We start from the raw sequence: 17,793 nt of genomic DNA, 5'->3' as shown, positions 1-17,793 counted from the left end.
CCTAAGCCCCTTTCTCTTGGAAAACTTTCACTAATTAAAGTATTCTATTTTTAGTTTTTATTATTCCATTGCAATTAGGAATAGAAAAATAACAAATCTTTCTCTCTCTTAAATCAAATCGGAATTTTATATTTAACAATACCAAAGCGGTCCTTGCGATTCGACACCCTCAATTTAGTCATATCTTACAAGAATTCGTTCTATTGCTAGTGATTTATTATTGAAAACACACATCAGATATCCATGGGAACGTGAGGGGAAGAAGAAAAGCAAAGGGAGGATGGGATGAAAGAGGGAGAAGAAAGCGGAGATGATGACGACAATGAAGTTGTTTTACCCAAATAAAGTTGCATTATTCTATTTATTTACTATTTTTATAATTTTTTAATAATAAAAAATATGTCCAAATATTATTGAGTCGCATCAGTAAGGAGTAAAAGAGACCTACTCACAATAAATAGATAAGTATTATCCATAATAATAATAAGGAAAATAGTATCAGGAATCGATACAAACATACAAACATATTTAGGGAACACATCTCTTTATATGTAGACTTATTTAAATATGCAAAGGAAAGATAAACAGAACAGGTTGTGAATGATGATCGTTTTTAGTGAGAGAATGGATTATTATGGAATGAAAATCAGTTGTAGCATCCTCTTTGTAACAAACTTCTCCACTAATTTTTTCCCCGATAAATTTTCTCAGCTAATCGTTTCTATATGATGATCGAAAAACTTTAGATCCATTCCCTGTAATACAGATTCGATAATTGGAAAAACAAAGCCACTAAATTAAACTATATTATGATTTTAAGGACAGATTCAAGAATTGTTAATGGAGTGGGATAATATTATTAATAAATATTAATGGACCTGTGATTTAGCAGTATCAGTCTTTTAACCTTTCAAAGAAAAATTAAGGATTCACGTCTCAAAAGAGACATATGTATGTGAGTAAAAAAAAAAATGGGATGAACTTGAGTAGATCCGCGAAAGAAAGAAAGAAAAATTAATTAACCTATACTATGAAGAAAAAAATTCTTGTAAATAAAATTGTCATCTTTTTCGAGAGTCCCAAACAAAGTGAATTGTTTTAAATGAAATCCTCAATCCTCAATCTGGTTTTAAATTGAATCATTCCTTTGTCCACTTTTTAAAATCAGATTGAGGATTTCATTTAAAACAATTCACTTTGTTTGGGACTCTCGAAAAAGATGACAATTTTATTTACAAGAAAATAGCCTAAAATTACTTATCTTACTACATATATATATATATATATCAAGAAAATTTTGTCCTATAAAAGTAGGCCACTTATCATAATGTTGGGCATGGTTGTGGGGTGCCTCTCTCGTAGGGCCACACATTTTTCACTTCCTGACAATGTATCTTGGAACTACAACCACGCCACGATGACTTTTGAAACAATACAATGCAAACTGTTTTTTAGAAGGCAAATTAAATCGTACACTCATTGCTCAGCAATGTCTCTTGACGTCCAAAATACTTTACTGACGAATCTCCTTCACAAAAACCAACTTATACGGGCAATATATTCTTGTTGGCATGTTTAAACATTTAGAGAGAGAGAGAGAGTTTAAACATTTAGAATTTTACAGAGAGAGAGAGAGAGGCAGGCAGAGAAAAAAGAGATGGTGTGGTGGCTTTCTTGGGTGGTTGTGGTGGTGACTATCATCGGAGACGGTGGTGTTAGCCGAGCGGACGTAGTAGGATATGATGGAAGATCTCTGATCATTGGCGGGCAAAGAAAAATTCTCTTTTCTGGTTCAATTCACTATCCTCGAAGCACTCCTGAGGTAATGATAATCACTACAAGTACTCATATTATTTGGTAAATGTATTATTTTCTGGATTATAAATAACTTGCCAAGACGGATAAATCCAATTTTTAAAATGAGAGAGTCTAACTAATCAATTGAATAAGAGTAGACAGGGACAGAGCTAATGAAGGCCTAAGGAGGCACGTGTCCCCCGAGTTGGCCAGCAACCTATGTGGTAATTTTTTAAAAAAAATTTCATATATATGAAAAAATTTATATAGTGTCCCCCTTAAATCTGTAATTCCTAAAATTATATTCTTATTTTTTTTTTTACTCTTCACATTTTTTAAATTTTTTTAGTTGAAAAAATCAAATTTTTCTTTCTCAATTGAAACTTTTTAACTATTTCCTATTAAAGTTCTTTCATTTTTTTTCCTTTTATATTTTAATAATTTTCTTCTTCTTTGTCTTTTTGAATTTTATAGTTGTTATATATATAAATATGTATATGTACTCCGTATTAGTATTATTATTTTTTTTTAGCAGTGTGCTCCCTCATTTGAAATTCTGGCTCGTCATTGAGAGTAGACATACCAATATCTTTGCTATGAATCAGTATGGAATGAAAATTACACTCAATCGTGATCACTCATGCCTATTTTCATATTCTTCCTCTTAAAAGTTGAAGACTAGTGTGATCAGTGTTTCAAAGTTATTTTAAGGTTGAAAATATTTTATATTGGACGTAAAATATTTTTTAAATTTTTGGTATTTAGTTCTCTTAAAATATTTACGAAAAATATATATATAGAAATTTAACAAAAATAACTTGTCAGGTAAATTATTTTACATGTTTCACTCGATAAATTTGATCTCAATTTCGATATAAATTTTTGTTAAATACCGATAATAAAAATAAAAAATTATTTTTTAAAAAAATATTTTACAGTCTAAACAAACTAACCTAAGCATTAAAAGCTTTAAATCTTTAACTACTATTGCCGCATGGGGACCAGAAAGAGCCATTAATCGCTTGAAGTCATAAACTCATTGTGGCACCCTTTCTGTACGTACGCACACACGTGGCATATAAAAAATCATGCATTATAAACCAAATAAATAGATTTTGAAGTTTAGTGCCAGAAATATCTTAACTAAACACAAAAGGTGTTAAAAAAAAAAAAAAAAAAAAAAAAAAAAAACTATTTACTGTTTTTTTTTTAATGCAAATTACCCCCTAATTAAACATTTTGATTAAAAAACTTTTAAAATACCAAATGCCCTTCTAATCCTGAGTCATCATCCGCGGACACCATTTTGGTGAAACCCAATGTGGTTCGGCCATGGCGCGAGGGAGACGATTGGATCGGTCCCGAATTCAAATAGTCCACAAACCGCTCCAGATCCGATTTCCCCCCGACGGATCCAAATCCCGATTGAGTCGCTTAGCCTTCGCCAGATATGATGGTCGGATGTCGTCATGGTCGTCGTGAAGTCCGAGATCCTCACCGGAGTTCATAGTGTTGATGAAACGGGTCTTGATTTGAGATGAAGCTCTGCTCTCCGTTTTGGGTCCAGAGACTTCTGACTTGGCTCGGAGCTGTTCGCCGGATTCAATGGTGACGGATTGGTTCGCTGTCAGAGACGCAGAGCTTGACGAGGTGGTCTTGGTCACTTGGAGTTCATCGTTTGGTCTTGGTAGTTTGGAGTTCGTCGTCATGGATATAATTTATGCATATGTATATGTTTTTCGCATATACATCTATATTAATATACTTGTTGGGTAGTTAAAGTCGAAGTGTGTTTTTAAGCTTGAGGCTGAAGAACAGGGTTATGAGTTTAGATTGAGGCAGTGAATTTTGGTGTTTGATTTGGATTATGGGTTTAGATTTGGGGCGGTGAAAAATGGGTATTGATTCCAAACATGCTCCACATGTTCGGCGATTTGCTCAAGAGAACCATAACTTTGATAATCAAAACCATTAAAATAAACACAGATTTTTTTGTAACTGAAGTGAGACGATCACGACCCAGAGGCCATGGAAGGAAAGGGCTTAGACTTCAATCACTTGGTCAATGGTGCTAGCCCCAAATGCTGTTCGCTTTCCAGTTCCAGTGAGGGTGTTTCTTACACTTGATTCTAAATATTAATCACCGATCTAACCTTAACTTGGATCGATCGAAGATGGGTTCGATCGATCGAACTGCATCTTGGATTGCATCTTGAATCGATCGAAGTGATCTGACTCCTCTGGATAATGACAAGGCTGGGATATTTTCAAGATATTTATGGGGAAAAAGACAAAAGTGGTTGGTAGGCGTACAGTTATGGATAAGATCAATCATTTGAATAGGACAAAATAGGATTCGATCGATCGAAGGTGATGTTCGATCGATCGAACTTGGAATTTCAGCAAAGGCCAAGGTTGGATCTATCGAGAAATACTGTGATCGATCATAGATGTTCGATCGATCAAACTCTAAGTTGGATCGATCGAACTTTTCAACTGCACAACTTGATTCCTTTTTGCTCCTTTCTTTCTCCACTTTGCTCCCTCCTTTGGTTTATCTCAGGATTACTTCAATTAAGCTCTTATTTGGCTGAGTTAGCTCAATTTTGGGATTAGTGCCTGAAAATATAAATAACACATAATAAGTCTAAAACGGCAAAGTAAGATAGATAAAGGTACTAGAATGCTTAAGCTTAACGGGTTTAAATGCGTACTTTTCAGTGCTCATCACACCCCCAAACTTAAATATTGCTAATCCCTAACAATGAACTAAGAAGTAAAGGAATGAAATAAACAACTATACAAGTATAAACTGGAAAGCAAGTAAAATGATAACACCATTTTCGTAGGGAATACGATTGCATTTAGCATATGCAACAAGCCTTTTAAACCCCTAGGTTACCCCTAGTGGACGAGTAAAGTCTCGTGAGGGTTTCCAGAAATGGTACCCACAAACATTAAGCTCATTCTTTCAAAAGAGGTACCAATATTGCAAACAAGCATTGGGAGAAAACTACCTCAAGTATGCAATTTTTCAACCGTTTCTAAGCAATCTCCCAAAATTTCAATATCAAGCAAACAAGTATGGTCCTCCACATATCAAGAAAATGATCATGAAAATCGAAACAAGTCTAGAATCCATGTGAGAGGTCCGGCATCAAGTGTGTTGCTATCTTAGCCAACTAGAGAAGTAATCACATCCTTACCCTCAAACTAGCACACAAATCTAGTACCGATCATCAAAATAAGAGAGTGGACCTTTTATTAAAGCTTTATTGTTCTAGGTGCGCTTATTCTTTTCACTCTTTTTCGTTTTTTTTTATTGAAGATCAAAGATGGAAATATTGTGCAATGTGTTGATCTCTTAAGCTTTCTAGAAGATTCATGTAGCGAGCTTTAGGTCAATGACTCCCAAACCAGATGGCTTTAGGGCATTAGGTGTTAAGACACCCCAACGGACTTACAAACTCAAATCAACGAGGTTACAAATCAAGACAACAACTATCTAATCATTTCCCACTTCTCGCCTTTTGGGAGAAGTCCTCACTTTTATTGCTTTTGCAACTTTTTCTCTTTTATTTTTTTTTTTTATTTTTTTTTTTTTTTATTTTTGAATTCAATTATTAACCTAGAGTTTGGGCCCTCCACCTTTCAGCGCGAGAAGTTCACTGCTTAATGAGGTAAGAATCCCGGCTACTCAATGAAAAGGGGTTGTTATCCACCTTTATCAAGAATGGAAGTTTTTAATGCACTACTAGCCCAATTGGGATATAACCAATTCAATAATCAACAAAGCATGTACCCCACAAATGAATGCTAATGTAGAATCCTAGAATGAATCTCAAAACAATCACAAATTCAGGATGATGTGGACCACAAATGCAAGCAAGATATCAATCTTTTGAAAAATTTACTCCTAAATGGCATCCTCAAGGCATACAAGGAGTATTGGACTCTCAAATCAAGCAATTTTTAAATTTTAAGTAATATAGTCCTCAAAAAATCAAAATCATAGCTAACATCAATTTCAAATCTCAATCATGCATTTAAAGCTAAAATCTTAAGTAGAATGCAACAAGACACCTTACCCCCAAACTTAAACCGCACATTGTCCTTAATGTGTAATGAGAACAATGGAAAAGATGGAAAGAGTATACCGTGGTGGTGTAGACATGAAATCCGGTCATGATCCAATTCGAAAGACGTCTCCCCCAAACTTGGAATCAACAACCTACTTGAATAACCACGCTAGCAAACTCACATCAAATATCAAATGGGATAAGAATAATCAAATCAAGCATTCTAAGGCAATGTAACACATGATGCAAGAGAGATATAAGATCAAGCCATAACTAAAGCATAAAGTATGCATGACTACACATAAGGGCACAATGATGAATCTTTTTATATTTTTCATTTAATGAAAGCAAGTATATACAAAATGCAAGAAAAACAAAGAATAAAATGCATGAACAAAATATAAAAAGAAAATTAAATAAGGCAAAATGTAATGAAAGAATATGTTCAATGTAAGAAATAAAAAACAATATGTGTAATGCAAGAAATGAAAAGGAACATGTATAATGTAAAAAAAATGGAAAGAATATGTACAATGCAAGTATATACAAAATTTTCTTCTTTTTTTTTCATTTTTTTTTTTTAATATATATATGAAAACATGCAAAGAAAAATGAAAAATGTAAGAAATATGCAAAATGGGTGCTAAGTTTAACGTCTCTAGTAAGACGGAATACTTCTTTGAAAAATCGTCTCATTTTTTTATTTTTTATTTTTTTAGACAAAACAAATATGTACACAAATAAAAATAAAAAGGCAAGTAAATAAAAATGTAAGAAAATAAGGAATGCAAAGATTATTTTTTTTTTTTTTTTGATAAGTTTGAAGAATTAAAAATTAAAGTTAAATAAAATATTTTTGGATTTTTGGAAATAAGATAAAAGGAAATAAAATAAAATAAAATAAAAGAAAAATGTTTTTGGGATTTGATTTTTTTTTTTTTTTTTAATATTTGAAATAAAAATAAAAATAAAGCTTGGAAATAAAAGTAAAAATGAAAATAAAATAAAAATCTTTTTGGAATTTTTGAAAATAAAATAAAATTAACAAAAATATTTTTGTATTTTTAACAAATTTTCAAAAACTTCTTTTTTTTTTTTTTTTAGTCAAGAGAGAGGTAACTAAATGAAATAAAATAAAATAAAAAAATAAAATAAAATAAAAATAGAAATAGGAAAAAAAGTCAAAAAGTGAAAGGGTCAAAGGGGCAAAGTTGTGATCGATCGAAGATGAAGTTCGATCGATCGAACATAGCTGTGATCGATCCGAGATGAAATTCGATCAATCGAACATGTAAAATTTTGGAGATCCCGAGAGCATGCATTTTCAGAATTGAAACATGTCCAAAATTTTTCTAAGTGTTGGGACTCTGGATCGATCGAACTAAGAAATTGGATCGATCGAAATACTCTTCGATCGATCGAAATTGTAGTTGGATCGATCGAACAGTGAAAATCCTGGAGATCCCGAGAGCAAGCACTTTCAGAATTGATGAAAGCTCAAAAAATTTTCTAAGTGTTGGGACTCAAGTGGAGTTTGATCGATCGAATCGATTGTTGGATCGATCGAAGAACAATTCGATCGATCGAAGGTGCTCTTGCGATCGATCGAACTGGCACCAAATACCTAATTTTGAACTGAAAGTGCAGAAAATCCTATGCTAAACCCCAATGATGGTAACAAGAATGAAAATTTGAAAAATAGATGGAAGAATGTACACAAGAATGAAAAATACAAAGAAATGAGGGAGGAATAGAGTTGTGAAACTCTACGAATACTAGTGTTTAACGTCTCTAGCAAGACGTTTGGTCAACTCACTAATCAAATGAATCAAAAACTGGATATGAAACATCCTTATTGACCCTCTTTTCACTTTTCTCATTTAATGTCCCACTTATGACAATGAAATCATCCTCCAAAAGAATGACTTGAAAAGAAATAAAAGAGATGATATTGTTCCTTTCATCCACGGTCTTAAAAACAAAGTCAATCATGGTTAGGCTTGCCTCTTTGTTGTGTTCTTGAAACACATTCAAATGATCATCCATATTGATAATTGGTGAGGCATTGTCTTTCAAAGACTCATTTGGATTAATAAGAAACACCCTCTCTTCATCCCTTTTCTCCTCCTCATAAATTACCATTTCCTTACCTACTAAGTAAGCTAAGGAGTCCATTAGAGAGTTTATTTCATTTTTAGAGCTTTTAAAGTCAAAACCACAATTTTTATACATTTCCAAAAGACACTCCTCAAGAGGGTCATTAGAGATAATAGAAGGAAGGCCCTCTTCAACAAGTTCCTCCTCCTTCTCTCCTACCTCAAGTGTGGTCAACATCTCCTCACTCTCTAGAGTAGCCATCTCCGAGATAAAATCATAATCAAAACAAGGAAAGTCCTCATTAATCATGTTATGTTCTATTGGATTAGCCACTAACTCACTTGCCACTTCCTCCTCTATACAAGATAGAGTGTTAGGCATTAGCTCACTTATTTCATTCTCCTCACTCTCATCATCCTCATCTATATTCATTAAAGTTCTTGCCATTTTTTCATTTGCCTCTTCCTCCTCCTCTTGATGAGAAAGAGTACTTGCAAATTGCTCAACTTGAGCTTCTAAGTTAGCTAAAGTTTGAGAATGAGAATTAATAAGTGAAGTGTGTGAAATATGCACATCAAGTAAAGCTAACACTTTTTCTTCAAATTCGGGTGAGTACTTAGAAGGTGGTGGAATTGATTCATCATTAAATGGTGGTGGAGGGCAATAGTCATAAGAAAGATTAAATGAGTGATCAAGTCCATAATAAGATGATGCATGAAATGAATTGGACTCAATCTCATGAGGATTAAAATGTGATGGAGGAACATAAGGTGAAGGGATGTAATTCCCCCCCCCCCCCCAAACTTGGATCAAATAATTCCTCCATTCACAATTAAAACCCAAATGCAAGAAAAAAAAATTGGCCTCAACAAGGGCCTATGCTTGGACAAAAATTTAGCAATAAAATGAGCCTCAACAAGGGCTATCACAAGTATACAAAGAAGTGAAACAATTAAAATATAAGAGTGTCAAGAATTGCTCACAACGGTCCTTTAGCACTTCAACTCCAAATTTAGCTTTTAAGTTCCAATGATTGCTTTAAGTTCCAAAGTTGGCCTTCTTTGTAGTCAAATACCTAATTGAACAAATAATAATGAGAATCAAGAGAAAAGAATATACAATGGAAAATAAAATAAAAATAGAAGCAATCTAATGAACACTATTGTCTAGTTTAAAATTCCCTAACCCCTGAAAAGTTGCATAAATAATTTAAATATTAATTATTTTTCGGACTGTGAGAATTTAAATATTAAATAAAATGAGATTTGAAGCACAACTATTTAATTATTTTGTTCTGCAGATGAATGATGAATCAGTGCTTTCAACCAATTGTGAATTTTTTTTTTTTTTTAAATGAAGTTGTATGCTTTTGTCATTTCACCTCAATTGTATTTAATGACATCGTTAGAATCAATAATTTTAAGAAATTATTGCAACTAAAAAATTTTGGTCAATTTTGTTTTGTTTTGTTTGCGTACTGCAGATGTGGCCATCTTTGATAGCCAAAGCCAAGGAAGGAGGACTGCACGTCATACAAACCTATGTCTTCTGGAATCTCCACGAGCCTCGGCCTAACCAGGTCTATCACCACAATATATATATATATATATATATATATATATATATATATACCCCTTGCCTTATACTAATCTCTCTCTATATATATTTGTAAACACACACATATTGACACTAGTTTTATGTTGCACAGTATAATTTCATTGGGAGATACGATTTGGTAAGGTTTATCAAGGAAATCCATGCCCAAGGCCTGTACGCTTGCCTAAGGATCGGACCATTTATTGAGAGTGAATGGACTTATGGGTTTGTATTTATCTTTTCTTTTTACTAGTTTTTCTACAAAAATTAAACATAGCTTTCCGTAACATCCATGTCATGTATGCACTAGCTTCACGGGTCATATATATACATATGTATATGTGTGTGTGTGTATGCGATCAAGCTCTTGATGACTATTACTAAATTAACCATGGAAAATATCATTGAGCTCCATACCAAATTATATAGGTTTATAAAGGCTTTATTGCACTTAACACTTCCATGTATTATTTTTTATTTTTATTTTTTTTGACAATATTTATGCCCTGATTTTTATTTGTACAGATTACTTTGTTGTTTGTGGTAATTTTTTTTTTTTTTAGCTCACACTTACTTGTCCCTTATCAAACCTTCTACTTTGAAAAACGAGAAAGTATCACTAGGCTACAGTATGTAATTTGCTATTGAAAAATGCTAAATTTTGCTATAAATGGAATGCAACACTCGGATGTAAGCATTTTGTTGATCTTGTTGGATTGAGTTGTTTGGATTGTGCAGGGGATTTCCCTTTTGGTTGCATGATGTTCCCGGCATTATTTATCGGTCTGATAACGAACCCTTCAAGGTACAAATGCCTCCTCTTTATTTGACTAATCCTCAATATCACCCTCTTTGGTTCAGTTCTTGGAAAACAGAGAACCGCTAGAAATTGTTCCATGAAATTTGGCATTTTTTTTAATCTCTGTTCTTATACAACATTTTTCAGAAAACTATTAACCTCTATTCTCTAACAACACAGCTAAGCATAACAAATCTCATTTCCATAATTGGGAGTGTTGGGAGGGGAAAACTAGATACAAACCTAACTTTCAACATTATTTGCACAAAGTGTCTGCTCTCAGGATTCGAACTCACCATTCTCATGCTTGATAGCATGAGCACTTTACCACTGCACCAAGCAATAGTCCCTTGCACCTCTTTCCGGCCCCTAACGGAACACTGCATTTGACCTTCCAAATAACGTATAAGACGTAGAGCAGCATCATAATGAGGTTTCCGTGATATGAGAAGCACTCTTTCCGGCCCCTAACATTATCCCCAATAAGGACTGCATAGAGTTGGCACACATATGAAGTAATATGAAAGCAAAGTTGAGATATGAGAAGATTACCATCACTCTTAATTGTCGCAATTCTGGTTCACATGCATTAGCTGGTTCAACAATCTTGTGCCTCCAAATGCAATTTCCCCATAACCTTGAATTTCTAGAATACCATACAAAAATATAACCAAGTCATATTATTACACTACTGATTATAATCTGTTCAACATGAAATTTTGGTTTGCCTTCATGTGATTTCAAAAATCGTTTTAAAATTCTTTTTTGTAGTTCTATATGCAGAACTTTACCACAAAAATAGTCAACTTGATGAAGTCAGAAGGTCTATATGCTTCACAAGGAGGCCCAATCATACTATCACAGGTAAGTAAATGACCTTACGAGTGGAATATGATGAAGTCATGAATCTTTCTGAAAAGATGCAATTTAATTTTGATGGTAGTGAAATTTAGTAACTAACCTTCAACAGATTGAGAATGAATATCAAAACGTTGAAGCAGCTTTTAAGGAGAAAGGACCTTCATACGTACGTTGGGCAGCAGAAATGGCTGTCGGCCTCCAGACTGGTGTACCATGGGTGATGTGCAAGCAAAGTGATGCTCCTGATCCAGTGGTTAGTTCACTTATTTCAATATTAATTTGAAATAAAATAAAATAAAATTGCAGAACTTAGTATGTTCATTTTTTCACTTTTAACTAGGCCTTATCTCTTAAGCTTGAATATTGTTATTCAATGGACAATAGAACTTAGTATGTTTATTTTTTCACTTACAGATTAATACATGCAATGGAATGAAATGTGGTGAAACTTTCCAAGGACCCAACTCCCCAAATAAGCCGTCAATGTGGACAGAAAATTGGACCTCTTTGTAAGGTTTCCGCTGAATTTTTCCTTCATTTTTCATTCTTTGAAAGAGGGGAGAGAGGCAAACGGAGGAAAGGAAAATATATCTAGTTCCTTTTCTCATGTTTGGAGTAGTGAGGAAATAAAAAGCAATTATTTTAAGAAATTTAAGTACAAGATCTGCTAAGGTGTAAATGTAACATAAAACTGATTATTTGGTCAACTAATATTTCTCTTTTTTTTGAAGCTATGAAGTATTTGGTGGAGAACCTTACTTAAGATCTGCTGAAGACATTGCATTTCACACAACACTTTTTATTGCGAAAAAGGGTTGCTATGTGAACTATTACATGGTATGTTTCTGGTAGGAAAATCTAAATTATAAGTCACTAATATGTTAACATGTGTTGCCTTTTTTAAGCTTTTTGATCCATGTATATTCTATGAACTTGCACTAGTAGAAGATAGATATCATAGTTGTGAAAACGTTATCATAACAAATGTATCATTGTACCTCTAATCTAGTATCATGGTGGAACGAATTTTGGAAGAACAGGCGCTTCATATTTCAAAACAAGTTATTATGATCAAGCTCCTCTTGATGAATATGGTGAGTGGTGTGTGTGTGTGTGTGTGTGTGTATTATGAGTATGTAATAAATTAAAACCAGATATTTCATCTAGTGCAGGGTTAATAAGACAGCCCAAATGGGGACATCTTAGGCAGATGCATGCTGCAATTAAATTTTGCTCTGCAACTTTGCTACAGGGAGTGCAGACTAATTTCTCCTTTGGTCAACTCCAAGAGGTTATATATATATATATATATATATATGTCTCAATTATATAATCTTTTAAATTAGTATCTACTCCTACAAAGAATTAGTCACAAAAATAATTTTTTCTTTATCAACTACAGGCCTATGTTTTCCAAGAAGAATCAGGAGGATGTGTGGCATTTCTGTTAAACAATGATCAAAAAAATAATGCGACTGTCCAATTTCGAAATATCTCATTCGAATTGCTTCCAAAGTCGATAAGTATCCTATCAGACTGTGAACATGTAATTTTCAGCACAGCGACGGTGAGTTAAAATTTTATATTTTCTTTTTTAAGCAAACATTATGTATTCTTTTTTCTGTTCTTTTTTTTCCAGTCACACACATCTTCATATGTAAGTACAGAACTACAAGTCCTCTTTATTAGGGAAAGTATAAATATTAGCATCTGATATTTAAGAACAACTTCTTTCCTTCAATTGTTTCATTCATTCTTATGTAACATTATGAGCATAAATATCCATTACATGAGGTCAGTCGATTCGTTCTTCATTTACATAAACACGAAGTTACATAATATCTCCATGCATGATACAAATATTCATATATGTTTGCCTGCATGGATATGTGTACATGTATGTTTTCAAAAGTTAATCAGCCCACCCCTTGTTCTCAAAAACATCACAATATGTGAGTTAGACTTGCCGATTAAATCTAGTTGGAAATAGTAGTACAAAACTACAAAAAAAGACATATAGCATTGTAAAAATCCAAGCACAATTCAAACCATCTCAGAATTGTTGATCACAAAAGATAAAACTAAATGTATACTCACACTTAGTGCCTTGTAAGATTACCTTGATTTTTGTTATTACTTTTAAAATTTTGTAGTTGTGTCATTGTTAGTTGCTGTTTTGCAAAGGACCAAATGGCACAAGCTCTATTCTGAATTTTATTATGGCACAAGTAATATGCATCACAAAAGTAATAGTACTGCCTGTACTATAGATATTGACACGGGACAGTAACACGATACAACACAGATATGCATACACGTCGAATCTTAAAAGAATAAGATTTTGAGGACCTGTGGTAAACACTCTAATAATTGCATAATATTGAATATGAATCTATGCAAATATCATAAACATTTTTATTTTATATACATTACCATTGATAGATTCTTGCCATTACAACTATATTTTTGTCCATTAGGGCTAATCAGGAGTTCATTTTCTCTTACCGTTTTTATGCATCTCCATCGTCTCAATTCTCATATGGAACAGACTCTCATAGTAATATATGATGTATATTTTTCCTTTATATGGTGAAACTCGAAATGAAAATTCGAAATGAAAAACTAGACTTTTCCTGTAATCGTCACAGGTTAAAACCGAGTATAATGAAAGAACAGCAACATCAAACCAAAAGTTTGATTCGGAGGACGGGTGGGAAGAATTCAAAGATGTGATCCCGAACTTCTCGGATACCTCATTAAAATCAAATTCATTGCTAGAGCACATGAACACAACAAAAGATGAATCTGATTACCTTTGGTATACCTCTAGGTAAGTTCTCCCTGAAAGTAAGTTGCAAATACACACCTAATCCATTTGATACATACATGTATATATATATATACATATATATATTTGCGGTTCAAAATAAATTCAGGCTAAACTTTACACATAAAAAAAATAAAAAATATAAGTTCATGCTAAAGCTTATTTTTATATATAACTTGAATTGCAGTTTTCAACAAAATTCATCTTGCTCTGAGCCAGTACTTCATATTGAATCTCTTGGGCACGTTGCGCACGCAATTGTCAATAACATTTATTTTGGTAAGTTCTTAAGTTTTTTTTCATCTATAATTTAACAGATAACATCTTGTTAAAGGGAATTCCAATGAAACATGACATTTTTATATATTCAACTTGGATCTTCTATGCATAATTGTGGAAAATTTTCTATATTTTGGTACATAAATATTTTCTGTGATAGAAAAAATAATTACTAAGTTTTAGAATAAGAATTAGGCAGAGAAGTGAAATCCAGTAATTTGAGAATACTTAAGAATAAATTGAAGGAAAAAACGGAAGCAATTATAAAATATTGTATCTTAACCACGTGATATTTCATCAAATCAAGAACTATTGAAAAGGATGTCATACCTTTTTGACGATTGTTTAATCGTCACCACTCCGAGAATAATAGTGAATTGGATTACTCCTCCTTTGGTCTTAAACACCCGTAAAACTTCACCTCTATATCCCCTGAACACAACACAATTTGTGGAAACCTTATATCTCTCACTCTCGATTATTTTGTATTCTGTAGATAAAGCGTGAATAACCCCAAAATGATCAACCTGAGAGATATATCGCGTATATAGATGGGGCTAGAGATGAGGATCAAAAAGAATTCTTATCTTATCTTCAATTAGATAGAGATAGAGATAACTCTATCCTATCAAATTAATTACAATAAGCACCACAATAATATTGTAATTGCACTTTAGGATTCCTGTCATACTAAATAACTACATATAAGTCCCTCCACTACCGAATATCCATAAGTAGCCCTAACGAAAATAAATACCGTCCCACCTAAGGCATGCTTACTTCTTATATTCCTTGAGTAACCAATTTAATCCTTATGATCACTGAATTTCTTTTATAAAATAATTTTACAAAATAAATATTTTTCTAAATAAATAATAGAAAAATAATTTAGTAAACATTTTACTAAAATGCCCTAGCCAGGTTCCAGTGATCAAACTTATTAAATTGCATCAAGGGTATATTCTAACTTTTATAATGTGTGTGGATTCCATGTTGAGCATTTGTGTTCCCAGAGCTCCAACATTAGCCACCCAAGATACCGTTGTATTGACCTTACAAGATCTGACACGTTAGTAAGTCAAAGTGACCAATACTGAAACTTGAGTCCACTAAACCTCTCAAGATTTTGAACTTAATGTATTTAGTAGATAAGAATCACACCAAAATAAGTAATTTGTATGATGTGATCTCACAATGATCCAATTCAGTGTACTCCAAGCACACTAACACACTGCCTTAGAGCCAACTACCCCAATGGTTAAGACAAGCCATCCTATCTTATAAAGTTAAGTGTGTTACAGTCTTACAGATAAAAGTGCCCAACTTTTATCACTGACTGCGAACAATGCCAAGGTGTAAGAAAAAGGTGAGCCCAAATCTCCTGTGTGTAAATCTCATTTGCACACTTAGGTCACCTATAATGCAACTTAAGGACAATAATGCATCTCATACAAATATATGCATGAATATCACATTTATTAATAAAATATCAAATAAATAATAAATAATTGGCTTGTAGGGCATATATTCCCAACATAAATCACTGAACTCCTTGTTGTTTTGTTTTAAAGGTACTGCTCATGGAAGTCATGATGCTAAAGGATTCACTTTTGAGATGCCAATATTGCTCAATAATGAAATGAACAATATTTCAATACTCAGTGTAATGGTTGGATTACCGGTAATATCTTTATACTTATATTTTTTTGCTTTTATGGTTTATCTCATTGATTAAAAAAAAAATTATGTATCAACTGAATTTATTTATATATTTGCATGAAGGACTCTGGTCCTTTTCTAGAGAGTAGATTTGCAGGATTGACTAAGGTGGAGATTCAATGCTCGAAAGAAGGAACATTTAATTTCACTAATCAAGAATGGGGATATCAGGTGAGCTTTTTCTCTCTAGAATCATTTATATGCAAAACTTACCACTATTCCACAATGTTTCTCATTTTGGGTACTTGTATAAGTTACTATTATTGGCAATGCTCCATGTTGATAATTGATGGGCAGTGTAGAGTCTAATAGAAATCTGAAGTTTTTTTTAGGGTATTTTGGTAATTTTTGTACTTGTTGTATTGCCCTAGTGCAAGGGTATTTATTCATTCCGAACTCTCAGTATTAGAACCGGTTTTTTATCATCATAGTGAAATCACAGCAACCCTTGAACATAGATACCTTTTAAGGGTATTTTGGTATTTTTTGCACTTATTATTTTGCCCTAGTGCGAGTGTATTTATTCATTATAAACTCTCACTATTGGGACCAATTTTTTATCATCATAAAGAAATTGCAGCAAGCCTTGAACATAGATACCCGAAGTTTTTTAGAGTATTTTGGTAATTTTTGCACTTATTATCGTTGCCCTAATGCTAGGGAATTTATTCATTTTGAACTCTCCGTATTGAGACCGAATTTTTTTGTTAGGAAATGGGATTTCAAAAAATTCGAAAGCATGTATTATAAGCCCAGGTCATAATTATGTGTAGAGATTTTCATTATATGAATATAGATGATGCTTTACACACACACACACACATATATATATATATATTGAGATTAGAATTCTCACCTAGAGACTTGGGAGAGTCTCAAATTTCAATCCTCAAGAGTATGTTCACTCTTATGAAGACCCTTTACAAAGCTTATTCTCCCTCCTTTCTTGCCCTTTAGAATCACCACTATAACCTCTAGATAATCTCCATAGTCTTGATGGTGGGATCAAAGAGAAAAATATAAAACCCTTGTGTGTAGAGAGATATAGTAGAGAAGAAGATGGAGGTTAGGGTTTTTCTCTACAACTACTTGAGTAATATATATTACCTTACATTCTCAATATACAACCTTTATATACAAGTTGCTAGGAGTGAACAGATCAGTCCCTTCAACTTGCATATGGTACCCCACATCAATCTCTACACTTTTCTTTATGTTTTCATTCTCTTGGGCCTAAGTCATCGTACGGGCAAGTGGTGAGGATCCATTGGGCTCATTTTTCTTTTGGCTCCAATAAATTAATAATTGACCCGATTAAAGAACGCAATGACCCAATTCAATTAACTTATTAATTAATCTTACCTCCACTATATAAGATTAATTGCACTCCAATAAAAAAATGACAAACCACTAAGTCAAGTTACATAATGACCCCTCTATGCTTAATTAGTTGTCGGATAAATAAATGTCATCAATCTGGCTACCTAATTATTTTGACTTCTTGATTATTTCCTATTTGATCACGTAAAATATTTATTTGATAAAATAATATATTTATAGATAAATATATATGAAAACCAATTTTATCAAAAAAAAAAAAAAAAAAAAAAAAAAAAAAAAAAAAGGCCTCTGAAGTTTCCCGTGATCAAACTAATCAAGGTAAAAATAAATAAAATATAGCATCAATGCAATTATTGAGAGTATATTCACAAACTATAAATTAATAATTACCCAAAGTA

General features: G+C 32.8%; 1 protein-coding gene and 1 long non-coding RNA gene across 5 annotated transcripts in view; one reads left to right on the top strand and one right to left on the bottom strand.

Moving 5' to 3' along the window:
* Positions 1–1,455: 1,455 nt before the first annotated feature.
* The window catches only part of LOC132303187 (beta-galactosidase 6), a 36,102-nt gene continuing 19,764 nt past the window's right edge, over positions 1,456–17,793 (top strand). For all 3 annotated transcript variants that reach the window (XM_059800346.1, XM_059800348.1, XM_059800347.1), the window contains exons 1-15: positions 1,456–1,822; positions 9,457–9,552; positions 9,682–9,794; positions 10,308–10,374; positions 11,140–11,232; positions 11,339–11,482; positions 11,644–11,738; positions 11,961–12,066; positions 12,239–12,323; positions 12,402–12,520; positions 12,632–12,796; positions 13,878–14,059; positions 14,244–14,335; positions 15,907–16,016; positions 16,118–16,225. In XM_059800346.1, coding sequence (XP_059656329.1) covers positions 1,658–1,822; positions 9,457–9,552; positions 9,682–9,794; positions 10,308–10,374; positions 11,140–11,232; positions 11,339–11,482; positions 11,644–11,738; positions 11,961–12,066; positions 12,239–12,323; positions 12,402–12,520; positions 12,632–12,796; positions 13,878–14,059; positions 14,244–14,335; positions 15,907–16,016; positions 16,118–16,225 — 1,740 coding nt within the window. In that variant the 5' untranslated portion in view covers positions 1,456–1,657. The remainder of the gene's footprint in view (positions 1,823–9,456; positions 9,553–9,681; positions 9,795–10,307; positions 10,375–11,139; positions 11,233–11,338; positions 11,483–11,643; positions 11,739–11,960; positions 12,067–12,238; positions 12,324–12,401; positions 12,521–12,631; positions 12,797–13,877; positions 14,060–14,243; positions 14,336–15,906; positions 16,017–16,117; positions 16,226–17,793) is intronic.
* Positions 10,459–11,408, bottom strand: LOC132303188 (uncharacterized). 2 transcript variants are annotated; one of them, XR_009481116.1, is made up of 3 exons: positions 11,330–11,408; positions 10,921–11,014; positions 10,459–10,835 (listed from the first exon to the last, which is right to left on the bottom strand). It is a non-coding gene; the product is annotated as an uncharacterized LOC132303188 (long non-coding RNA). The 2 variants fall into 2 exon arrangements; XR_009481115.1 differs by having other exon boundaries at positions 10,459–11,014.

The sequence above is a fragment of the Cornus florida genome, unplaced genomic scaffold (assembly GCF_030987335.1).
Source record: "Cornus florida cultivar Cherokee Brave unplaced genomic scaffold, ASM3098733v1 CherokeeBrave_3.0.0_Hap2_Chr04, whole genome shotgun sequence".
Taxonomy (NCBI): Eukaryota; Viridiplantae; Streptophyta; class Magnoliopsida; order Cornales; family Cornaceae; genus Cornus; species Cornus florida.
This window is presented reverse-complemented; position numbering and strand designations above follow the sequence as displayed.